This window comes from Centroberyx affinis, unplaced genomic scaffold (genome assembly GCF_046629955.1).
Source record: "Centroberyx affinis isolate AG114_WGS23_722 - 3 ecotype Tasmania unplaced genomic scaffold, CSIRO-AGI_Caff_v1 ptg004190l_1, whole genome shotgun sequence".
NCBI lineage: Eukaryota > Metazoa > Chordata > Actinopteri > Beryciformes > Berycidae > Centroberyx > Centroberyx affinis.
Window position 1 is genome coordinate 153,691 of NW_027281942.1, and position 25,102 is coordinate 178,792.

The following is a 25,102-nucleotide window of genomic DNA, read 5'->3' on the forward strand; positions in this document are numbered from 1 at the left end:
TGCAGAAGAAGTTGGTAGTTGATCAAGGAAAGATTGTATGATAGTCTTTAGTCTTTAGTTATAGAAAAAATACAGTAAGCGTTATCTCTTAAAAGGCAGGTCCTATGGATTTAATCTGACATCTCTTGGTGAGTGTTACAAATTTTTATTTTTACTTGTAGTATTTCTTGATTGTGTCACACATTGGATGCTGTCTTGATTCTGCCATATGAGCAAGCCTGGACTTGGTGTGAATATATTCTGTAATTGACCTTTATACTGAAAGTCTGATACCCACGCGAGCAAAGAAGAGGTTTTCAGTGTCTGGTTTTGCTATATTGAGGTTATCTGAGGACACTTTGTTGCACACTGTGACGTCTAATGGTATATAAAATTAGTTCAATTAGCAGGGCATGAATTTAGATGCTAACAAGCGATGCATTTATTGAATAAACCGAGTAGGGCTTTGGCTTTAGCCCGCAGGCTTGACCAGTTAGTTTCCTTGGAGTGCGGGGCTGCTGGGTTCAGTTCCTGGACCTCGAGGACCTCAGACTGGCTGCTGTGGAGGAGATCAACGCAAATGACGAGGGAATAAAAAGCAGTCTGGCAAGCTTTATCCATGCAGTGTGAGGTTCAGGTGCGCTGGATTGAGTATCACTGCTGGAACTTTCAATATCACTGAGTTTATTCCCACTCTCTGAGGAAAACAAGTACAGGTTCTATACATTCCCATGTCACATGGCGATGAAATATAGACCTAATTTATTATTAGTTTATTTGAATGTGACCTCCGCTTTCTGGTACAGTAACGCTAGTATAAAGTCAGTATGAAATGCTTATGTCATCGATCAGATTTAGTTATATACGCCACTGCATCACAGCAGTCCATGCAGACTAATAGATGAAGAACCCAGAAGTAAGTTCACCGAGCGGGTTCGAAATTATTGAGTCATGTTGGGAGTTAGGGATAAGCCTAAGTGTAGGTAGAGGGCATGGCTGTCCGTGGGAACTGATGCTAGAAAGCTGTTGAGCCCTCTGGAGGAGTCGTTGTGGCTGAATTCAACCAAACATCTGTGATGGGAGTAGACCACTTGATAACCACAGTGACAGACCTGCACCCACACACTCAACCCTGTAACATTTAGATGAGGTGGCTGGTGAATGGTGCTGCCTGTCTGATGGTCCTGTAGGTTTATGATGGCATAGACTATAGTCCTCATTTATGGTTTAGTGGATCATTCTTTTGATATGAATTTGGCTTCTGTATGACTGAATGCTCATCTTGGATTATGTCACAAAGGACTGCAACATCAAATCCTGTGTATTGGTAAATGCTCCCATCATTTGACGTCATCAAAATGATTTGTGAGTGATTACAATCATAGCTAAGGTGAAGATTTATAGTTGGTTAAATTTTCACAATAATATAACTTGTACTTAATTGTATAAATTCTATATTGATCTCTAAAGCCCAGAGTTAATTTGTACAAAGTGATGACAACTGTCTCCCCACGCCAAGCCGCCGTATTCAAAATGCGATGCTGTAGTGCCAGATTAAAGTAAAAGTGAAGATATGTCAGAGGCCAGTTGTTTGTCACAAGACTCAGACTCTATAGTCATGGGAACAGAGACACACTTCCAGGTGACATAGACAGCACCAACCTTATGGAAATGTGGGGGATACCCTGGTTACCGTGGCAACCCAGTCACATAGGTGTTGGGCAGATCTCCGGTGAACTCCTCAAGTTCCTGGGTATTTCACATTCCTCACCTCTGTCCCTGCGTCTGTCTTCCATCACCGCCGCACAAGCATTCATTTCATCCTGTTTTGATTTCTGTGACTTTATGACATCTCCATCTCATTTTCCACTATTTTCATTAAGCCTGTTCTATTTTTTTCTGTTTTTCATGTTTGATTTCTCCCACTCTCTTTCTCCTCTACCCTCCTCCGGTGTTGGTGTGTAGATCTTTCAGGTCCAGAAGGTAGGCCTCCTCTTCCTCATTTTCACCTCTTTGGATTTCATTATCATTTATTTTAAGCATGCTTATGTAATAATCATAGGCATTTGCTTATAATTGTGTCAAGAAAAAAAATGACAGCGGGTTTGTATACACATAAAATGATGACACATTGTGAATGATAATGAGAATCTGCTACCTGTGTCTTGTTTTCTGAACTGTTTTTCCTTGCCCTCATTTCCTATTTTTCCTCTTCCTCTTTTTGCCCAATTTAGAAGTATTATGGCTTGGATACCAAATTAGATGACCGATCGGACAGCAAATGGGGAGATATTGAACAATGGATGGTACAGTTTCCGTGCTCTGATCACAAACGATACTAAAAACTATACCTCCCTTATACTAAATGCTATGCATGTCCTGTGTGTGCATTCAGCTCCAATTCAGGCATTTCTCTGCCTCTTTACAGATGTATTGGGTTTTGATTTGTGTTTTTGGGAAGCTTTTATATTGTACCAAGTCTGCCTTTGAATTCCACATAATTCCCGTTATTCCTGGCTTTTTACAAAATCACAGATTATAATGTATCAAAGCTTGTCCATTAATGATAATCCACTTATTCAAAGCAGCAGTGTGCCTGTTTGGGTTTGAATCTGCATGACCATCTGTCCCTTTGGTGTTAGACTGCATGGGTTTTACTGTGTCGTGTTTACTACTTTAGCTACTTCAATTCTAATTATCCCACATAATCAGGAAATCAAATGCACCAGTGAGGATACTCAGTACATGACTTGTATTCTCTCAATTTGTTTTTTCGACTACAATAATCTACTTTTAATGTACTATTATTGCAGAGGTTTTAGGCTAAAATTTAACGTTACAGTAGCTCTACAACAGTAAGACTGTTTGCATGGAGTGGACAAAGCTGCAGCGTCAGGACAGAAGCTAATTGTGTTTGTGCAACATGTGTCTTGTTGACTGGATTACTGGGTCATTGTGATGGTTTTAAGTGCATGCATGGCTGTGCGTGGGAACCGATGCTGTGAAGTGAGTGTGCAAGCTTTGGAAAAAGTTACCTAGAATCGACAGTGTCTTATTTCATATAAAAAGGGCATTGTGAAACTATGTAGAAATGTACCAACAAGTGGGTGGTATGTTTCTGAGCATGCTGACAAGCTATTCACCTCAGTGTTCCCTCTAAGCCAGTCATGTCCAGTCCTGCGCCATGGAAGAGTCTGCAGGTTTTTATTCCAACCAAACACTACACCAACTGATTTCCCTGATTTGATTAACAAAATGAATTGCAGTCCTTAGCACATTTTGAATTTGCATGGTGATTCATAGGGGTCTGGCAACAAGCCCATCCATCGGCAGTTATTCCGGACAGATACTGTCAAACCGACAAACCTGATTGGATGGTTGCTGTAGGCGGGACAAACCTGTTTATGACGGGCGTTACAAAGCATGACAACAACTACTAAAATGGCAGCGCCGGCAAAGGAATTGGATGATGGCAAGCTAGATTTAGCGCTTTTGTCAGTCCTTAAAAAATGTAATGGCATTGATGAATTAAAACAGAAACAATCAGCATGTTTAAAAGCTTTCCTCAGGGATCAGGCTGTCTTTGCGGTTCTTCCCACTGGTTTTGGCAAGAGCTTGATGTACCTGCTTGCTCTCTGTAAAGGCGTCATAAATAGGTTTGTCCCGCCTACATCGACCATCCAATCAGGTTTGTCAGACAGTATCTGTCCGAATTAACTGCCGGTGGATAGGCTTGCATCCAGACCCCTATGAATCATCATGCAAATTCAAAAAGTGCTAAAGACGATTCATGGGGGCTGGACACCAGGCAAAACCTCAACCAGAGAAGAGGAACTAATCAGTGAAATCAGCTGCTGCAGTGTTTGGCCAGAATGAAAACCTGCAGACTCTGCCATGGCTCAGGACTGGACGAATGGTTTAGAGAGAACACTGACCTCAAACCTCATTTTGTACCTCAAGAGAAGGTTACCTCCATCCTCCATCTGTCTGCTTGACCTTTGACATCTCTCTCTTCCTTCACTTCCCACATCTGCTCTTCCATCTTCACCCCCACCTCCTCTTCCTTCCTCCAGGAGGACAGTGAGAGATACTCACGCCCTTCACGGATAAGCACGGTTTGTAGCCCTCCCTCTCTCTCCATCTCCTCTTGCCTTTCCTCCATAATCCTGCGCTCCACCACTTGGGGAAATATTAAGTTATAGAAATATCAATACTCGAAGACTGCAGGGTGCAACCAAGTGTCTAATGTTGGCTCCAGTGTGATGGGCCTCATGTATAAAAATGCATCCTCATTTAAAAGAATATGATTAAAAAAAAAAAAGTATATATCACAAAACATTGGCAAAAATCAGTATAGTCTGGTCATGATGACATTTTTTTTTCTTTTTTTTTATTTCGACCTGGATTTGGTTGGAAGCACGACATTTCTGCACAAGAATAATAATAATCTTTATTTGTGTAGCACCTTTCATACACAACATGCAGCTCAAAGTGCTTTAATAGAAGGCAAACAAATCAAAAAATCAAAAAATAAATATATCAATAATAAATCAAATCAAGTAAAAGTAAATAGAATATGCAAAGAAAATAAATAAAATAACCTTTTATTAATGAGGCCCAAAGTGGTTCTTGTGCTCAAGCACATGATGTCAATAAACATGAAGTTCATACAGAACACAAGCATCAGGTGAAATCTTTGAATAACAATATCTGATCACTAACCATGTTTCATTGCAGCAGGTCACCTCCTGTTATTCATACACAGTTCAATGTCATGACTGACCGCCAATCATACATTGTTCCCCTGCTCAAAGCCCTAACCATCCACTCCCATGTCTCCCTCTCTCTCACAGCTGTCAGACGATGATGAGCGGATGTCAGTGGGGAGCCGGGGCAGCGTCAGGGTCAGTATCACTCAAACGCCACACGCCTCTCAGTTCCACTCGCTTCCCTTTGAGGCTTTTCTTATGAAAAAGAAGACTGCAATTAATCCAAGCTGGCACATAAACGATAATCCATTTACCATTCACTGTGAGATTCACCTTTGACCTCCTGCCTGGTTGGTTATGTGGAGCTTCAAGGCAGTGCGTTTACTCCCAGTAATTTAACAGGGTGCTATCTGGTGGCACCCCTCGGTGACGATGTTCTGGTGTCTTTTGCACAGTCGGATCTCGATGCAGTCGGGGCCTATGGTGGAGGGGTAAGGGTTTCTGTTCTGATGATGAACCTGGGTTTAGTATTTAACCCCTCTGCTTGAAAGTTTGTTGTGTGAGTGGGTCGTCGTTTGACTAACAGTTGGTTTGTAGTTTTTCTTGTCAGTGTGATCAAGTCAGCGACTGGCTTTATACAGTAAGGAAGAATCAATAACACTCACACCTGCTTTATAACACTAAGCATGTCATGTTTGTGTGTCCAAATTGTTCTCCAATTTAGACATTTAATGGACTGAGTTTTATTTTCTGTCACTGAGAAGCTTTTATATTCTATGCAATATGGCAGTGAAGGCTTTTTATGGTTTGATATTTTACAGTTCTTGGGCTCAGAGGGAGATGCATGATACATATTGTTGATTGTTACAGTTGAAAGAAATTCCCCCAGTTCGGTCAGTTACATCTGCTATTGCCAAGGATCATTGATTACCTTGGGAGTGATTACATTTGATTACTTCAAAAGAACGCTATGTTTGCCCATGTAATCCTGTTGATGTAACTGATGTACTATTATAGAGCGAGCTTGTCGTCCGCTCCAACCCAAACACACAGTCGGTTCTATTTTAGGCTCTGTTATGTCTCCAAATATGAAGCAGTATTTCTCCTATGGTATGTACTTGTGGAAAATACTTAACCTCAGATGAATGTATCAGATCTGAATATCTGGCTTAGTTGGCTTAGTCCAAACAGGTGAATCAGGTAGTGTTGTCTGGTTAATACAGTCTGTCCTTGTGTGTGAAATATGCTGTTGCTACCGTCTGGATAATTTTGTGTGGATCAGTGTCAAGAATCCATTGTGCGTGTGTGTGTTGCCTGTGTTTTGCATGTGTTAGTAGTGGAACGTTTGATCAATCAGTGATGAATGAGGGAGCATGGCCAGCCAACAACTAATAACAACAATAATAATAATAATAACAATATAATTATATAGCTTTTTTCAAATAAGTTTTACAAAGTGCTTTACAAAGAATAAAGCAGTAATTAAAGTAATTCAAGCAAGCAATAAAAATGCCATGCATGCTGGTTTTGCAGTGACTTACACAGTGAACCCACTTGTGGCACCATGGCATCCATCTTTACTCTTCTCCCTCTCCTTTCACCTCTTCCTCTCATCCTAAGGGCTCCTCCTCACACTCGCATAAGAAGTCCAAGAAAAAGAAGAAACATAAGCACAAAGACAGAGACGTATGTAAAAGCTCAAATGAACCATGACTGTACAAATGGCCCGCACACAAATCACAGTGATGTTTCTCACTCATGCGCTTGTTCTCTGTTCACAGAGCAACGGCTATGATGATGGTTACAGTGCAATATCCAGCCGGGTTAGTAGTTTGTTGAACTGGATAGTGTAGTCCAACAGTTATGCAGTCACTAGCATAAGTAAGGAAAGGAAATGGAAATATCACTCAATCAAATTTGTGCATGTTCACACCTGGAGAAGGAGAGTTGCAGATGGGCTGCATCCTGTTATATTCATGTTTTGTTGTGTCTCGCTCTCAGAGCTCCAGACTCAGTGATGAGAGCAGACTGTCTCGCTCCTCCAGGCTAGACCTGACGGTGGGTGTTGGCAGCCCGCCTTTGATCCTTATGAATCTCTGTATGCTGAATCAACATAAAATATAGCCTGGCTTTTGGTTTGATGAGCCAGATATGCCTGCTTTGTTTTTAGGGGGGGGAACTGTTCCGGTAATGCTGTGGTATGAGTGTACACTCTTCAAAAAAGATGCAGATTGGAGTTTTAGTTATTCAAATATTTCTTGGAGGCAGAAATAATCTGATTGGTTGAGTTAAACTGCAGTGGGTGAAGCCAAAGGCAGGTATAGTTGGCTAACTGGCAACTTTCAAATGACAAAGAAGGAATTCTGGTTAAAATATAAACGGAAAATGTAAATGGCAATGGCTTCTTCTTTTATTATTCTTTCATTCATGATTTCAGGCCAGCTGTTAACATAGACACTAACCTTATTGGCCAGAAAAACCTTCTCCTTGGCCCCGCCCATTTAGGTTTAACTCAGCCAATAAGATCATTCCTGCCTTTGAAATGTCTGTATAACTAAACTTTCAATCTGCGAAAAGGATGTGGAACAGTTTTCCTTTAAACCCGACTTTTGTTAATATCAGCATTACTTTTCAAACCAATACATGTTAATACTAGCATATGATGTGTGAGTAGGTTGTTGTGCTGAAGCAGCAATGTGTGCTGTCAGATGGGTGTGTTGAAAATGACATATGGTTTCAGTAGCGCTGTAGTGCAGCTCAGGTTTGATGTGTCTCCTCTGTGCTCCTGACTGTCAGAGCTCCAGGCTGAGTGACGACAGCAGGGTTTCTCGCTCCTCCAGACTGGACCTGCAGCCGGTGGGTCTCTGCACTGCAAACTGGCTTTGTGAAAATACGAGTCTGGCACGTAACACTTAACTAATGGCCTACGGTGCCCATTTCTGTCACTTGGTGTGGTGTGCTGTGAAAATTATGTTCCATTTTTTTTATTTGCGCATGGTTTTTCTGTCACTGTTTAATGTCATGTCCATTAACAAAATGAGTTTTAATCTCAACTTGAATTAAAACAAGCAAATAGTAAACATGTTGTCCCCCACCAGTGATGTAGTTCCACCCTTGGGTCAGTCAGTGATTGCTGAGTGTATTTGAAATATGAGTGAAATTGTATAAGCATTTTCATATGGGACAATGAAGGGACAGATTGACCATATATTTCTGTTGCCTACTCTCCTCAGAATTAGGCTTACAAGTTATATATTGAAATGTAGTAACTGTAATTGTCCTGTTTTTATTCAATACAGTACAAAATATAAGAACTACAATACGCAAAATATACAATCTGTATATTACACAATGTACACTACAATACAATTTATAATACAATATACAATATAACATACAACACCAGGAGCGTGAGTGTTATGAATAATATAAATGCTAAATGATAAGTGATATATGATATTGCACAGTAGGTAAGTGGCACAGTGGTAGTGCAGTGATGAGTGCAATAACAGTACAACAGTCCAACAACTGTACAATAACTACAGTGTCTTGTGGTTAGAGGTTTGCCCAAAAATTCTCCATTGTCTCTCACTTCAACACATCAACCCAGTCTGATGTCTCCAAGTGTGTAGCGTGTGTAGACTATTGTTACCTATGATAACTTTAACTGTGTTGCTTTACCACTGAGTCCCCATTCATTGTCCCCCACATTGTATGATAACTTTAACTGTATGACCTGCTTTACCACTGAGTCCCCATTCATTGTCAAAGTTATATCAGTCGGCGATAGAAAGTAACAAAGTGAAATTGTTATATTTATAATATAATATTATTTATATGAAAATGTCATGGATTATTAATTTAACTGGTTTGTGGATTTGCTCATGTGCATGTCCCTGATTTGTACCACATTCATATCGAACGTGAAGCTTGAGTGTGAGTTGTATTGCACTGATTTGCTCTACACTTGCATAGAATGAATACTGTGAGGTGAGTGAATTACAAGTTTGGTGAAACGTTTGGTGACTTTTTAAAAATGCAGGCCGTTGTTTCTTAGCTTCCTGTCGTATTTCTTCATTCCCATCTCCCTCCCTCTGTCGGCCTGCTTTCTCATTCCCTCCCTCCTTTCCTCCCTTCTCCTCCTCCTAGACATCTTATGCTTCTTCTGACTTGTACAGTCTCAATGGTCTGTCGTCCTCCAGACAAGCGGGTTCAACTTACAATGGCTACCAGGTCTGTACACAGACATACAGATGGACAGACACACACAGACACATACACACACATACAAACAATTATGTCCACTAGGTGCTTTATGGGCAGCAGGCTGTCTGCATAAGTGACCTAGAGCAAGACACTGAAGGGTTATTCATAAAACTCGCTGACATGGTTAGTGTGATATTACAGGCTGAAACCGTCACAGTAGAGTGTTTATATAAATGTGAATAATCTGATGAATTCTACCATTTAGTTTTTTGTGTCACCACCACCCGCTTTTTATAATTTGTATAAGGTCTAAGAAACTCAGAAAAGCACACCGCAGTGCAAAAAATACCACCTCCATATATTTATAATTATCACGTATTATATCTGAAAACAAGTTTAAACATAAATTGATTTAAAAAAAACATGTTATATTGTGTCATAGGGCGTTATCTTTTTCATTGGAAACTAATTTGCATGAATTTGCAGTTATTATTATAAGTTGTGATTGCAGTGTTGAAGGCGAATTCCCATGTAATTTGATCAGGTTCCTGACAGACACTTCAATTGCAGCAGCAGGAGTTCTGCAGGGGAGAATTACGTCTTTCTCTCCTGTTCTGACAGATTTAGTATTCAGTCCATTGAACTGGCACACGGCAGGATATTCAGAGTCAGAGTTAAATATGGAACGCTAAATTAACCTGTTGATTTTCATTGGCTGCCACCTGGGCTACCTCTAAGAATAATGTAGCCATATGTGGCTCCATTAGGGGTACATAAACAACGCAATTGAACATTTCTGGGATCTAATGGCTGTGTGATTACCGTCTTCAGCTCCAAATCTCTCTCTCTCTCTCTCACCCACACACACATACACACACGCTCAGAGTTTTCTCATGGCTCCAACCTGCTGGCTCCTGTGTTTTAAACATCCTGTTGGATTCTTACTTAGTTTCCACTTCCTCATCCGTTGCAGCTCTCCAGGCCGCTCAGTCAGATCACCTACCAGCGCCATCATAGGGTCGGTTCCATTCATTTCACCTTTCACCTGAACTTTTACCCACCAATAACTTCCACCCAGACCATGGCGTGTCACTTGCGATGCTCATACTTTGCCACCAATGTTCTTACGAGCACCAAAAATTGAGCATGTTTGTGTCAAGAAGAGCAAAGGATTTGATGATTGTCTCCCACGGGCTTCCAGTTAAATGTTTGGTCACCTGAACAAATTAGTTCTAACCCTTTGATATTCAAGCGCACAGCATTGACTTCAATGGAAGGGAACCACATGTCAAGCACTGCAGGCAGGGTGTCAGCTTTCTCCCCATGCACTGGAAAGCATGTAATCAAATCTGCGTCAAAGAAATAGCGCCGTACATTCACACTGCCGATGCTTCAGCGTACTCCTCTTACTCTGTGTGTGTGTGTGTGTGCATTTGTATGTGACTTCTCATACCTGCAGAGCTCCTTATATGAAGACGGCCTGGGCGGTGGGTTGCGGCGCGTCACTGGCTCCAGCTCTCGTGTAAGATTTCCTGGAATCGTGGCTTTGTTTGGTTCGGCGCACCTGAGTGTAACTTGGTTTCAGCGTGAAATGTTCCTGAAAAAAGTGTTTGTTCCCCCTTGATGTTTTACACTCTCCCATCTAAGACTTAAGTGAATGTCAACTGTCCTGATTGATGATGCTAACAGTGAACCAAAAGAATGAAGGATAACAGATTCAGTGTGAAAATGGATCTGGGGTGAAATAATGGAATGATGCGTGTGACCAGTTTGAAATTGTTTGACTATAGCGTGCAGTAGAGTAACCAGATTTTAGTGGTGTTTCTCCCCTAGGCTTTTGGAAGTTTGTTTCCTTCTAACTGCTGCATGGGACTTGTTTTAGGTCTTTGTTTGTGTCTAATTTGTCAGTTTTGCTCATACAAATTGGTATTGGAATCTTACTGAAATGTGTTTTAAGTACCAAGTTGATATTGGTTGAAATATCTAATTGTGGCGTCGATTGTCTCCAGCATGGGTGTACTGTTGAAATGCAGGTTGTTCTTTGAGCGCTCCCCCCCCCCCCCCCCCCCCCCCCCTGTGTGTGTGTGTGTGTGTGTGTGTGTGTGTGCGTGCATGTGTGAATATTCCCGCGAATATGTGCATGTCTAGACAGAAACATGACGGTGTGTTTTCTCTGCAGCCCTCAGAGTACAGTAGTTATCGCGGCTCGGGCTCCAGAGCCTCTTCCAGGGCCGGCTCGGCCCGCGCCAGCCCAGTGGTGAGCCCCCCCCCCTCCCGACCTCCACCCCCGCCCCCACACACCCCGCGTCCCTGCAGTCCCGGGGCTTCACACTCACACGACACCACTGCAGTGTTTGTTTCAGATGCATTGGCCTATATGTCATGTGTGTAGATCACAGGATGACGAGGCTGCACGCTGCTTTGGAACCACACAAGTCAATATGTGGCTTTTCCACATCTGCAAAACTTAATAACCATAACGCAATTAGACTAAAAAATTGGTTTATGATTCCTGTGATTCTGTGTTTTCCATGTGAGGAACTCATAATTAGACCTCATTAATTCTGGGAGTTATGCTGTCTCAATTATGTAATTTGCTTTGCCAAGTAGACATGATTTGCAGGGGTTGGGAATGTTAAAAGTTGATTTGTACCGTCTGCAGACATGGGGCAGGTGTTTCTTGGTGGTTTTGTGTAGTGCAGCAGGTAGAGAATGACTTTGTTTTAATGTTGGTAAACTATGAAGTACTGCTGAGCTCACTAAATCTGGATAAAAGCATCGTATAAGTGCCTGAAATGTACCTGTAAAATGTAAGTCCACTGTTCTCATGATCAGTCCAGGTCACTGAAGTCTGGACAAGCTACAGCGGCTGATTGGAGCCGTCTGTCTCAAGCCTGCATCATCTGACTGGGCTTTAGTCAAGGCTTTCAGTCACGATTGGAAAAGCATTATGGGATGATACCAGATCAGGCCAAAAAACAATCTCACATATTGCCCTGTGTCTTTGGGATTTAGTTGCACATTTTTCAGTTACACACAATAGAGATATGGGCCTAGCTTTTGTAGATTTAATGTAAGTTGCTTTTGACTTAAATAAAATTAAAAATATTTCATCAGTTCATGAAGCAGAGCCCTGACATCAGAATACATCTTGTACTTATCAGTAATTGAAAAGTTACAATGATGTCAAAGATGATTTGACAAATGTAGAAAATGTTCCAGAAATATTATCTTTCTCAGGAATCAGTTTATCACAGTTCTCAACCATGCTATCTAATCCCACACAGTACATTCTTGTTCATGGACAATATATTGGAATTTTGCCTACAGGATGCATTCATTCATATTTTGGTTGTGGTTTGATACTATTAATTCACACATACATGCAGCTAATGTGATCATTTGTCTTATGCTTCATCTGCATGACAAAATGTAAGCGGTTAATAAAAACATTTGATACTGTGTTGGCTCAAAAGAAATATTTCACAAACACCATCAAATGGGAAGCCTAAAAGAAGAAAATTAAGAGGGTGAGGTAATAAAATAAAACATCTTTGGTGTAACATGGTGCATCTTTTGCACCATGTTACACCAAAGATGCAAAGATGGTGCTAAAGACAGAAAAAATTAAGGAAACGTTTCAGCCCATCAGAGCACTATTGATAATTTTTGCATAATTTTTTCCTTGTATTCACATTTAAGTTTTCGCACCATGTCATTTTAAAAGAAGCTTCTACTATCTCAGCTTCTTAATGTCCTTTTTTGAGGCTTGGTGCCCTGACTGGCTGTTGTTTAGAAAATGCAAGTGGTGACAGAATAGTAACGGTGTTGACAGACTGGTTTGTTGTTGTGCTCTGCCCCCTGGTGGCTGCTAGGACAACTGCAGCTCTGTTGCCAGTTTCCTGAGGAGCGCGGCCAGCGGCAGCGGCCTCCCCAGGGACCTGGACGATGTCACTATCCCCGACTTTCCTGATGTGAGTCGGTTTGCGCCCGCAGGAGGCCGTCTTTCCTCCCCTTTGTGCACTTAACCCAAAGAGGGGGGATGATTGTGCACAGAGTCTGGTGTCACAGATTGATTTGTGTGTTGACTGAGCATGGAGACTGACATGAACTCATCTTTTGACAGCGTGTGTTTTTCTGTGTGAGGTGCTGAGCAAACACTGTTGATGACAGAACATGCTGTTTAATGGACTACAGTGTGGGGCTAATGTTAGGTTCATCTGTCATCAACTATGTGTGAATATAACAGTGAAATAGTGTTGATACTAACTTTAATTTCTGAAGTAGTATTGATGCCAGTTGTGTACTTTGCATTTGCATGGTGTTGCCTATTGAATTCAGCTTGTTTCTTTTCCTGGTTTATGATTAGAAGGCAGATTTCAAGCATGGAGTCATTGCTCCATCTGTTGCTTAGGAGTTTTCATATTTTAATACTATTTTGAAATTATAATGATAATGTTGTTTTGAAGTATTTGTTTTGATATCTTATGAATCTGTATTGCTGTGATGTCTTCTTTTAACATTGGATTGCTGAATCTCCCGTGTGCACAACAAATTTACCCTTGGGTACTAATAAAGAAACTTTGACCTTGACCTTGACCTTTTTTATTAGATGGAGGCTTCTTTGTAAATATTCTCGTCGATGATGAGTTTTTGACTTTCTCCCTCCTTCCTCGGTGTGCCTTGGCCCTGTGGCCTTTACATCGGCCTTTGGAGTTTAGGTTTGGTTTGTTCTGACAGTATTTTCTTTTGTTCCCAACAGGTGGAGGACAGAGATTATCTTGAGAAGGTGAGTGGATCACATCACCAAATGTATTGTATGTTTTGTGAAGAGTTGGAGTGTGCTTTGCTTAACAACTCAAAAAAAAAAAAGATTTTTACTTCATGGGGTCTTTATTAATGGTGTGGTTGTTTTGTACTTGGATACCATTTTCTACTGTTTGCCATTTAAATTTATCTTCATATATGTTATTTTCTACATTTTAGTGTTGGTGTTTGGTGTTTAGTGTTGTGTTACATAGTTACCCTCTTATATGTGTTGACTATATTATAGATGATTGTCTGTTAATATGTTTATTTTGTTATTTTACAGCATTTTGTAACATTTTGTAAGCACTATACAAATATAGTTATAATCATTTTTGTTGTGATTCTTCTCTCCCTCAGGGATCTCGAGCAGCTTCTGCCTTAACAGCAGGGACCCTCACCTCCTTAGGCGGGACTTCCTCCCGGAGAGGAAGCGGTGAGACGGCTATAACCGTAGACACCGAGACCTCCATACGAGAAATCAAGGTAAATCTGCACAGATGGAGCCTACTAAATGGTTCCATTCACAGAATTTGAATGGAGAGAGTGGACACTTCCTGAAGGATCAAGGTTTTATCTTTATTTGGTACACAGAGATGGCTGTCGGAGGATTTTGATGATATTGTCATGGAAATAAGCATTGATTCATGTGTGGACAGAGACTCAGACAGTAGACTGTTCAACACAGCGGATATTTAGCCAGATGATGATTTTGATTTGAGTCTCACACATCTAAAGCGTGCTTTAAAGGGAAAATACACCTTAACACATAAGTAAATTACAACATTGATGACAATCTGATGTTCAGTCCACCCTAGGATGCTTGTCCAAGCGTGTTGGAAATGTTTCCTTTAATTTCCAACATTATCAAGCCTTCTATGACAGCTGTCTCAGGTGTACCAGTCAAACAACCTGTTGACCTGACTGGGAATCCCCATTTCCTCCAGTCAAGCTGTGTGTTTCCATGTCATTTCCATCCTCTCTGCGAAAACGTCTCTGTTACTGTTCTCTGTTCTCATTGCTCTGTCACCCAACTCTCTGCTTCACCTTTCTCCACACCGTCACGCCACGCCTCTCCTCTCCTCTCCTCTCCTCTCCTCTCCTCTCCTCTCGTCCCTCCCGCACTCTTTACCCCAGGAGATTCATGAACTGAAGGATCAGATTCAAGATGTGGAATCCAAGTACATGCAGAACCTCAAAGAAGTCAAGGTACAAGTCTGAGCCCCTCTAAAAAAAAAAAAACGTGCAACTCCAGACTCACTGTCATTAACCAATGGGTTTGCTGTCCCTAACTTGCACTGGTTGTTTGGGGCTTGTCTACTTTTAGGTAAAGAATATGTACACTGTTAACCAAATCATGAAGTCAATTCACCCAAATAGCACAAGGAATAGTTACAAGAGATCCTGTACATTGGTAGAAAAGTCAAAGGAGAGACCTCTTCCACCACAAATCAATCAATAAATAACTGAATGCTTTTCTTAAATTGATGAATAGCTTAATTCATCACTTTTATACTGAAGCAGTCCTGCACTTTCTTACTAAACTCAGAACTGGACTGTAGACCTGCAAACATTTGTTTTAAACTCCCTTAATTTGCCTGTATTTACTTCTGATAGACGGACTGAGCACACTATGTTTTCTAGCAACACACTCATACAGTTACACACACTGACACACACACTGACATGCCTAACGCATCTGCAGTCTTCTGTTATTGGTCTCTAGACAGTTTGGGGGTTAAGTGCCTTGCTCATGGGCGCACTAGTGTTGGTGCTGCTGTTGAAGAAGTGCAGAGTGTTGCTCATTCACTTCCCCCCTGTGCACATTTTCCAAACTGGTGTGCAAGCTTGAAAACTGGCGATCTAACCGGCAAAGTTACAAGCTCACTTCTCTAACCTGCATGTTACTGTCATTCTTCCCTGTGATGTGTGTGAAATTTTTATTACACCTGCAAGCCGCAGCGAAATAGTATTTTTCCATTTGGCCAGATACGAAAAGTATACTAATTTGACTTCCAAAATACTTCCCTGTGACTGTCAATTGATTGCATTGTCCTGTATGGCAAGCTATATCCATCTGGCACTCCAAGCATATCATTTGCAGGTATTATGTAACAGAGGTAAGCATACCCGGGAGTTGTTTTTTTCATGAGTGCGTTATGTCCAAGGCAGCACCCACCTGTGCTCATACATGTAGGCTCTCTTCCATGACTCCTTAATTAGGACGCATTAGTGGAGGTGGAGGAGAAGTACCGCAAGGCCATGGTGTCCAACGCCCAGCTGGACAACGAGAAGAACAACCTGATGTACCAGGTGGACACGCTGAAGGACTCGCTCATGGAGCTGGAGGAGCTGCTGTCCGAGTCGCGCCGCGAATACGAGGAGAAACTCAAGGTACGGCAGGCAGAGTGATGGAGTCTTTGAAACAGAGGATATGGATCAAGTCATATGACACTGGATAGTTTTACCTAAAATAAAAGGTTAATGAAGAAAGGGATTGGATAGAAAAGATTGTTCATTATGGGAATACGAAACCGAACTTCAATGGATTAGCCTGGCAAACTAGACTTTTCTGACAGAGGACATGAGAGAAGAAGGGATCCATTTTGTTTGATCTTTTGTTGCACTAAACTTATTCCACTGCAAGCTCAAGTGGTGTGAATTGGTTGTTAAATGGCTGGATTTCTAACAACAGTTGTTGGGATCTGGTCCATGCAGTGAGTGTTGTTGGAGTCAAGTACTCTTCAGTCATTCATCATTCATCAAGTTGCTTCGATCAGAACAAAATCAAGCCTCTACACACTCTTAGGATAAGTCAAAACAGCAACATTAAAAAGATTTCCCACACTGTTTTGGGTGGGCTGGTGTGTGTGTGTCTGTGTGTGTATTTGATTGACAGCACAGAATTTAAGCAAACTGTTTAAAGTGGGGTAACTCATGTCCTTAGTTGACAAAATGATCAGTGTTTAGGAAATGAACTCTTCGTTTATTCTCCAAAAGACGCCCAGTTCTTCGTTGTCAAGCCTTCTCTTGTTCCTCACAGGACTTTGAGCGAGAGAAACATGCCCACAGCGTGCTTCAGTTCCAGTTCAGTGAAATGAAAGAGACGCTAAAACAAAGCGAAGAGCTGCTAAATGTGAGTACAGGAGTCCCGTCTGTTCCCAGGTGTGAATGTGTGTGTGTGTGACTGTATGAGTGTGAAGCAGAGTGCAGAAAAAGAGCATGCATGCTCAGTAAACCTTGCCCAGAGAAATAAAGGTGTTAAAAAAAATCAACAACCAGCTGCCTTTCACTTCTTTTTTTCTGTAACAACACTGCATGTAGGGGTGCAGATTTCACAACTTTGCTGTCTCTTCACCTTTATGCTTGCACTGTTTTTATTTCTCTGCTTTCTCACTCTTCTTTTCCAACTTTTTTCCCCCCTTTCCTGCTGTTTAGGAGATCCGTCAGCTGCGTATGAAGCAGGACGGTTTTGCTAGGGAAATATCAGACCTGCAGGAGACGGTGGAGTGGAAAGATAAAAAAATTGGGGTATGACCTGTGAACCCTGACCCAACGGTTCTGCAATTTATTGACTTCCACATGTCTCCCATTTACTTTTGACCTGGCGAACAATATCTCCTTTGCTTGAAACTGTATGCCTTCTTTTACTTTCCTATCACTTCTTTTACGCAAATTCTCCTCCTTTTCTGCACTTCATCTCTGCCACTCTGGGTTTTGCTCAGGCCTTAGAGCGACAGAAAGAATATACAGATGCAATCCGAATTGAGCGAGATGAGCTCAGAGACGAGGTGGTCAAGCTGAAAGATATTCTGAAGGTACTGAGTCAGTGTGAAGTCATTATTTCTCTCTTTCAATTATGGTCTTGCACTTGGTTTTGCATTCATTTTAGGACTGTAAATTCAAGCTGCTCTGTGTAGTTTTAGGAAGTAAATTTGAATCTCTAAAATGTCAAAAAGAAAAGGGTATGATATAGCTGTAATGCTGAATAAAGTTTTCTAATTGGAATTGGAATTGGAAAATTTGAAGCTAGAAAGTGATTGATCAGTAATTATTTGGTCCTATCTTCCCACTATGCTTATAATACAAAGATCTTCCAGATTTTCTTTTGCTTCACTTCGTTTCAAAACGCTATTTTTTTGGATATGTGATGAGGTTTCACAGCAGTTCAGAAGATCTTTTATTACCAAAAACAAACAAATCAAACAGTTAATTTTGCAACTCAGTTTCATGGTGTGCCACCTCTAGAGCTAATGTTTGTCCTCCTATTTTCTTCTAGAAACATGGAATAGTGTTGGGACCCGATCTGAACGTCAACGGGGACGTGGTTGAGGCAGAAACTGAAGGGTCGTCCAGTGGAGAGCCCGCCACCCACCTGGCTCAGGAGTCAAAGACTTCCCCGACGGAAGGGAACAGCATGCTCGGTAAAACACATTGTGGAAAAAATTGTCAATGCATGCTTTCTTCATGCATAGCTTGGCACAAAACTAGCTGAAGGGGTTCATTCCAAAATGCTATATACAGTGTCCATTCTGGAAACAAAAGGTTACATCTTTGCTCAATTATTTAAAAAATACAGATTGAATGCTCTAAAATGTCACTATTTAGTAAATAAAGGGCTCAAAATAAGGAATAACAAATAATATTGAGTAGTGTCAATTGTTTCAAATGTTGGATATCTCCTTTTGGAATGAACTCTTCTGTCCTAATACTGTTCAGTAGTGTTATGCTCCTACAGTGTTTAGACCTGCTGTGATTTGCACTGACCTTAAGCCTTCACATGGCACATCTTGTGCTCAATCTTACATTTCACTGACAAAGCCATTTCTTGCCTTCACAACTGTGTCTTCATTACTAACTTTTTGGCTGTCATTATTTTCTCTTGCACCATTTTCATTATTTCAACTCATCTCCTACATTTCATTTCCGAACCCAAGTGCACACTGTCTGTATGTTAAGGTTTTCTTAGTGTGAAAATGCTGACAGGTATCTAGTGTTATATTGACAGGGTTGAATGACAGGTCTGTGCAGTTTTTGGGGTCTGGAAAGAGATTTATTGTAGCATAATTTGGCTTGTTTGATTTGGTGTAGTAAATTCAGATAGTAGTAGCTGTATAGACAAGTGATGAGATTTTAATTGAACTATTCCATATACATATTTCCCTCTAAAACTGGCATCAGCATTGTAGTGCTTTACCTCTTTGCTTATTGACGATCAGTAACCTAAATGACACACACACTGATTCAACACACTGTACAACACCACTGCAGTGATTTCAAGACTAAGAGTTTTAGATTTTGTCAAAGGATCGGCTTCTCCTCTATCTTTTTGATGCATCTGGGATCAAGGATTTCATTTCAGTGCTCTTCTCTTCGTCCTCCTTTTCCTCTTCTTGGTTTTTGGCTTTTCTTGGCCATCCTCGTCTTTTTCCTTCTCTTCCTTGCTGCTGAATCAGTCTAGAGTGTTCTGCCTCTTCTTGACTTCTGCTGTTGTGCTTTTTGGTCAAGGTTAAAAAGATTACACTTTTGAAAATCATGTATCAAGTCATCATTTTTCGGCCTTTTATCACCGTCTGCTTTTCATGATCTCTCAGGCAGCGTACAAGAGACTCAATTGAGAAGTAGTGGAGAGGACGAGGTGGATCCAGATCAGCATCAAGGAAGGCTCGAGGAAGCTAAAGAGAGAGACTTGAGCTCTGCTACACCCTGTAATCTCGCTAGTGCTTCCATGCTGGAAACATCTAGGGAAGAGCAACAGGCACACGTGCCCACAGTGGAGGGCAGTGTTGGAGAAAGTGGCCTCAGCGATGATATTGACAATAATAATCACTTTCCAATCACAGATGCCAAAAATATAACGATTTGCAACTCTGAGTTTCAAGAGATTGTAACAAGTCCTGAGGAAAAAGATACAGGGGCAGAAGAGGTTGAGTTGGGAGATGTAGGAGAGACAAGTAAAGTAGAGATAGGAGCTGAAAAAGTTAGTATTGGGGATTCTGAAACCTTACTCGAGTGTAGTGATGACATTAAAGAGGCATGTAACGATCTCTCTGAAGAGCAAGTAAACACACTGGAGGAAGTTGAGGCAAGTCAATCAACTAGAGGCAGCACAGACTCATGTTCACAGGAAGAAGTCGTAGAGAATATTATGAAAGTCAGCTTACCTGACGATTCAACCCCAGCCACATCAAACACAGAACCTCAACATGAGCCGGAGAATGCAGAAGAGGCAGAGAACGAGGAGTTAGAGGAAATCTCCAACAAATCTCAGCCTCAGGGTGCTGCTGCTACAGGCAAGAAGAAGAAAAAGAAGAGGAAAGGCAAGAAGAAGAAGGGAGGGACTCGGGAGGATGAAAAGCAGAAAAATGACGCAAAGGAAAAATGTGTAACAGAGAAGGAAAATGGCAAAACGAAGAAAGATTTAGAAACAGACAAAGATTTAGAGTCGGCTACAAGAGATAATGGTCCTGCAACAGAACCTGCGATTGCCGATTCTCCCGTTGAAACCCTGAAGGAATCAAGGATGGATCAAGTTAAGGATGAGCAGGACAAGCAACATATTTTGCACACCGAGGAAGTAGAAGCAGTGGAATCTGTAATGAGTCCCAATACAGAGTCCAACCTCAGTACGACTAATCTTATCGACAACTCCAAAAGTACTGAGAGCACCAATGACCATGATGGAGAATGTACTTCAAATGTAGATAACTCTAAAGAAGGAATAGACGTCCCAACTAAGACTGGTGTTGTTCAGGTTGAATCAGAAATTATTGATAGCGCAACGGATGAAGTCGGGTCTGTTAATGAGGTTGAATTAGAATGCACAACTAATAACGCAGAAAACAGCTTTGAAACCGCAAGCACTATGGCAACCATTGAGGCTAAATCACAAGATCCAAGCAATGCTGATGCAGCCGCGGATGAATCTGAATCCACAAACAACTCTGAGAGTAAGGAAAACAAGTTGGAGGCCTCATCAAACACTGATATCTTCTTTGATTGTCTTGAAGTGCCAGTAGAGTCCAATCAATCCACAACCGTGAACTCAGGCAGCGACGATGCCATCACGGTTTCTGTTGGAGGACCTTTGGAGGAAATGGAGACGGTCAAGGATGAGGAGGAGCCAGTAGTAGAGGTGGAACAGAAATCCGCTTCTTGCATTGTCACTGCTGCCGTTCATGATGATCATGATCATTCAGAGCCAAGACTAGAAGAGGCAGGAAAGGAGGAGCTGAATGGAGACTTGAGGGAACCTGAAGATTCACTGCAACCTGACAACTCCTCAATGCCATTTTCAACAGATGGAGACAAAAGTGACAATGAATCATCAGTGAACTACTGTGATGCATTTGTTGCTGAAAAGAGCTTTTCAGAGACTGCAAACCAAGCTGAACATCTTGATGATGTATCTAGTTGTCCAGTAGAAAGCCAAGATTTGAACTCACCACTCACTCAAAATGATGAATCAAATGATGAAGTTTCCTTAGAAACAGAAGAGAGCGATACCATCACAATTTTGCAGACAACAGACTCTGCAAAAAAAGTTGTTGAGATTGGTTCCTTTGTCGAGCAGGACGACAGCGATGGAGAACCGGCTATTGCAGAAGATCCTGAACATCAAAACAGTCAAGACGAGCAGGAAAGTGCGATGTCTCCTTGTCCGATGGAAAAGCAGCAGCACGAATCCAACAAAGATGAGCCAGAGGATAAGAATTCATCTCAACCCCCCCAGCAGGACAGCGACGAAGAGGACGATGAAGATGAGGAAGGGCAGTCGTTTGACTTTGATGATGTAGACATGGAGGCAGCCGTAGCCGTAAATGTCGCTTTAAAAATGCCACAGGAAGAAGTTGAGAAGGGAGTGGAAGTCACGTCAGAGGAAGACGGCAATGGTAATTCAGTGCCGTCCCAATGTGATATCGAGACAAATGAAGACACAGAGTCACAGCTGCAAACACAAGAGGAGCCGGTGGAGAGCAATGAAGAGAAGTGTAGAGTTGATGAGGGTAGCAAGGTAGACACACAAGATGAGGAGTTGGGTAGTGAGTCTCAGGACGACCCAACAAGGGATAAAGAGGAATCCACATCTGAAAAGGGGGGAGATGAGTGTGAGGAACAGCAAAACACAGTGGAGAAAGAAATAGGTGTTGTAGATGAACCAAAGCACATTTCAGAGGGAGGAGAAGTTGGGAATGTGGGAGAGTTGGGTGTTGTAGAGAGCAACAGTGTTGAGGAAGTAAACCAGGAATTGTCTTTACGGGTGGAGGAAGGAGAAGATGCCATTAAGCAAGAGTTGCAGGGTGAAAAATTGGTCACTCAAAATCCTGAGGACCAAGTGGGCAGCAACGTACAGCCACCACTATCAGGGAAAGATTTGAAAAAGAACGGCAAGAAAGGCAAAAGTAAGGGCAAAGAAGACTGTAAGATGTCTTAGTTTATAGCTTAAAAGGTTTGATCTGCCCTGATGTGTTCTTTTGCTTAAGCTGTTTACACCTTTGTAAGAAAAAAACATATTCAAGTGCAAAGTATTTCATCACTTTTATACAGCCCAAAGTCACAGGTGTATATTGTTTTAATTAAAGACACGGTCCAAATATCAACTCAAATTTAGGTCAAATGAGTAGAAAAATGTAATTTGTTGAGAGATGGTAATGTGTAAACTGCTAGATAGAACTAGATTTCACTATTAGACTTGATGAGACGCCAAGGAGATAAAACTGCACTTGATGTATCGGACAACATATTTATTTTGATATTGATGCACATTTTTCATGCTGCTTGTAATGTTTCATGAGTATTTGTTAACATTGTCTTTGTCGCTCTGCAAGAGCATCACAAAACTGTTTTCTTATCCTAAACTGGTTAGGAAATGATCCCTCCAGGAACTCATTTATCTGACCATTCATTTCATGATTTATGTTTTCAAACGAGGCAAAACTGTTAATTGAAAATTCTAAGTAACTGATTGTGACTCTTTATAGTGAAATGGCTGTTACATGTTCTAGCTGATATGTTATGCTCATAGTTAAAATGCACAATCTTTGAAAAACATTTCCTGTTTGCAATTACTAGTAGGACTGTTGTAAACAAAGCCAATTTAATCTACAGGAGCTATAAACTCTGATGGATGCAAAATATTGTCTGATGTTGAAACTGCATTTTGTTGCACTTAATGGGAAGGATGGTTGTGATGCAACTACAGTTAAATGACCATAAATACCTTGCCATTACCCATTTGAAATGTTGATCTAAATGCATTTTTGCAATGAAATTACTTGTATGACATGCCCATAATTAAAAAAAAAAGTTTCAGCTCCTGGCAAGAAATGTTGCGACAAATTTCTGATCAAAATCAAACTCCATTTATGGTTTAGAGTCTGTTCAGCTCAGCACATTGACACTTAGAGGTTCATATCTCCTTATTGTGTCATGATGTGGTGTGGATGAAGCCCAGGTGTCTGTGTGCCCTTGCATTGACTTCCTCTCCACAGTTTCTGCATGCTAACTTTCCCCTCACACCACGCTCCATCACTTCCCCACGGATGCCTGCTCTGTTGCATGCATCAAGTGATTAAAACGCCTCCCACCCCGACCCAGCCCCCCTCCCTCCATCTCCCTGGCTCCTCCCACCCCTGGTATGTTAACAACTTTTTTAAGATGGACTGTAGCAATTATGATTGTTGTTGGTAAAGGGGTATTAAGGCATTGTGGTGCATGATACCAGCTGCATTTGTGATATGATATTACCTAGACTAGAATGTGAAATAAGACTGTTATGAGCTTTGCAGATACATGAATCGTTGGTTTCTCAAACATGTCTGGTTTATCTTGCAGAGATCCGCCTGAGGAAACTGGTGGATGAGCGTGAAAAAATGATAGAACAGGTGGGTCAGTGATGCATCCATTATCTCAAACAGTAATATGGCAGTTGATGTTGTTTACCCCCGGCTAAACTGTCTTACATCAGTAGAAATTACATTTAAAATCAGAAGCAAAAGACAGACAAATGTGCCAGTGGCTATATATAGCAGGAGATGCAGTATGTACAGTATGAACAAAGCACAGAGACACTGCAGTTTGACTTTTATTGCTGCATGCATGTTTTAGTCTGGATGCTTTTCTTCAGTGTGCAGCTCAGTTCAAATGCTGCAAACTTGCCTTATTAGAAGAAGTTTTGTAATTGTTTAGTGAGGAGAGACAATCAAGACCAAGTCCAGTTGTGATGTGCTGACTGTTGTTAGTTTTGCAATAGTCTGCAAAAACTTTAAATTTAACCACTGAAACAAAAATCAAATTTCACAAGGTCTACATTGAACATCTTTGATCATGCATGTAGCTTCCCCTTGGGCCAATCAGTAACAAGTAAAGAAACATTGTAGCGCCCCCCCCTAAGGCCAATTAGTGTAATTTTGAAAATACTGGAACGGAGCAATGGCAGGCATCGTTCTCCGAAGTTTTGTCAAAATCCAATCAGTGGTGTCCGAGATATTGTGTGTGACAGACAGACGGACTTGGGCCGATCCGTAGTCACTCCCCCGATTTCATTGTGCGGGACAAAAACCTGAATTCCTATAGTAGAGCCATTTAAATGTAGCATTACAATATTCCCAATCAGGACAATGATGTTACATGATTTCATTGGCCTACAAAAATGTCTCAGGCTGCGTGGGTAGGGAAACCAACATCATACACACATAAAAAACATGACAAGAACAATTCCTCATCTAGGCCCTTGGAAGTGATGAGTTGTCATATATTCTTTGTGGATTTTTTTATATGGAGGTTTGAGCCGCGCATTGGAAGTTGTGGCTGTGTTGTTTATCGGTTGATGTCTCATGTGTCCCGGATGCTTCCATTAACAGGTGAAGAAACTAAAAGCCCAACTGGAACAGAAGACACAGAGAAATGGCACAGAGAGCGCTTCAAGCCCAGATGGTGAAATTCTGGAGAACGGCACAGATCCCAACATACTAGAACTGCAGAGTAAGTTGTGTATCTATTTATATACATGAAAAGTAGTAGTGTATTCACTGCAATTTTCAATATTTTATAGGACTCAAGAATGTTTTTCCTAATCTTTGCAGGAGATGCCAACAGGCACATAAGTGACTTGAAGTTCAAACTTGTGAAGGCAGAGCAAGAAGTCACCGCTTTGGAACAAAACGTAAGCAGAGAAGGCCATATGAATCCATAGCGTATTTGGAAACACGACAGTATTCTCAATTCAGATGACTTTTTTTTTTGTCTTCCAGGTGACCAGACTCGAGGGTCAGGTGACACGCTATAAGTCCGCATCAGAGAACGCAGAGAAAGTGGAGGACGAGCTAAAGGCAGAGAAACGCAAGCTACAGAGAGAGGTACGATGTGTTTTTTTTTTTCTTTCTTACACTACAAACATCAGG

The 25,102-nt window shown here is 41.3% G+C and overlaps 1 protein-coding gene across 1 annotated transcript in view; it reads left to right on the top strand.

The window, feature by feature from the left end:
* The window catches only part of lrrfip1a (leucine rich repeat (in FLII) interacting protein 1a), a 49,171-nt gene that overhangs the window by 22,094 nt on the left and 1,975 nt on the right, over nucleotides 1-25,102 (top strand). Inside the window, exons 3-14 of the mRNA XM_071542819.1 lie at nucleotides 9,482-9,492; nucleotides 14,061-14,186; nucleotides 14,838-14,909; nucleotides 15,924-16,094; nucleotides 16,744-16,836; nucleotides 17,980-18,124; nucleotides 19,295-22,133; nucleotides 23,298-23,335; nucleotides 23,535-23,584; nucleotides 24,563-24,683; nucleotides 24,785-24,864; nucleotides 24,953-25,057. Of these exons, the coding sequence (XP_071398920.1) occupies nucleotides 9,482-9,492; nucleotides 14,061-14,186; nucleotides 14,838-14,909; nucleotides 15,924-16,094; nucleotides 16,744-16,836; nucleotides 17,980-18,124; nucleotides 19,295-22,133; nucleotides 23,298-23,335; nucleotides 23,535-23,584; nucleotides 24,563-24,683; nucleotides 24,785-24,864; nucleotides 24,953-25,057 (3,851 nt within the window). The remainder of the gene's footprint in view (nucleotides 1-9,481; nucleotides 9,493-14,060; nucleotides 14,187-14,837; nucleotides 14,910-15,923; nucleotides 16,095-16,743; nucleotides 16,837-17,979; nucleotides 18,125-19,294; nucleotides 22,134-23,297; nucleotides 23,336-23,534; nucleotides 23,585-24,562; nucleotides 24,684-24,784; nucleotides 24,865-24,952; nucleotides 25,058-25,102) is intronic.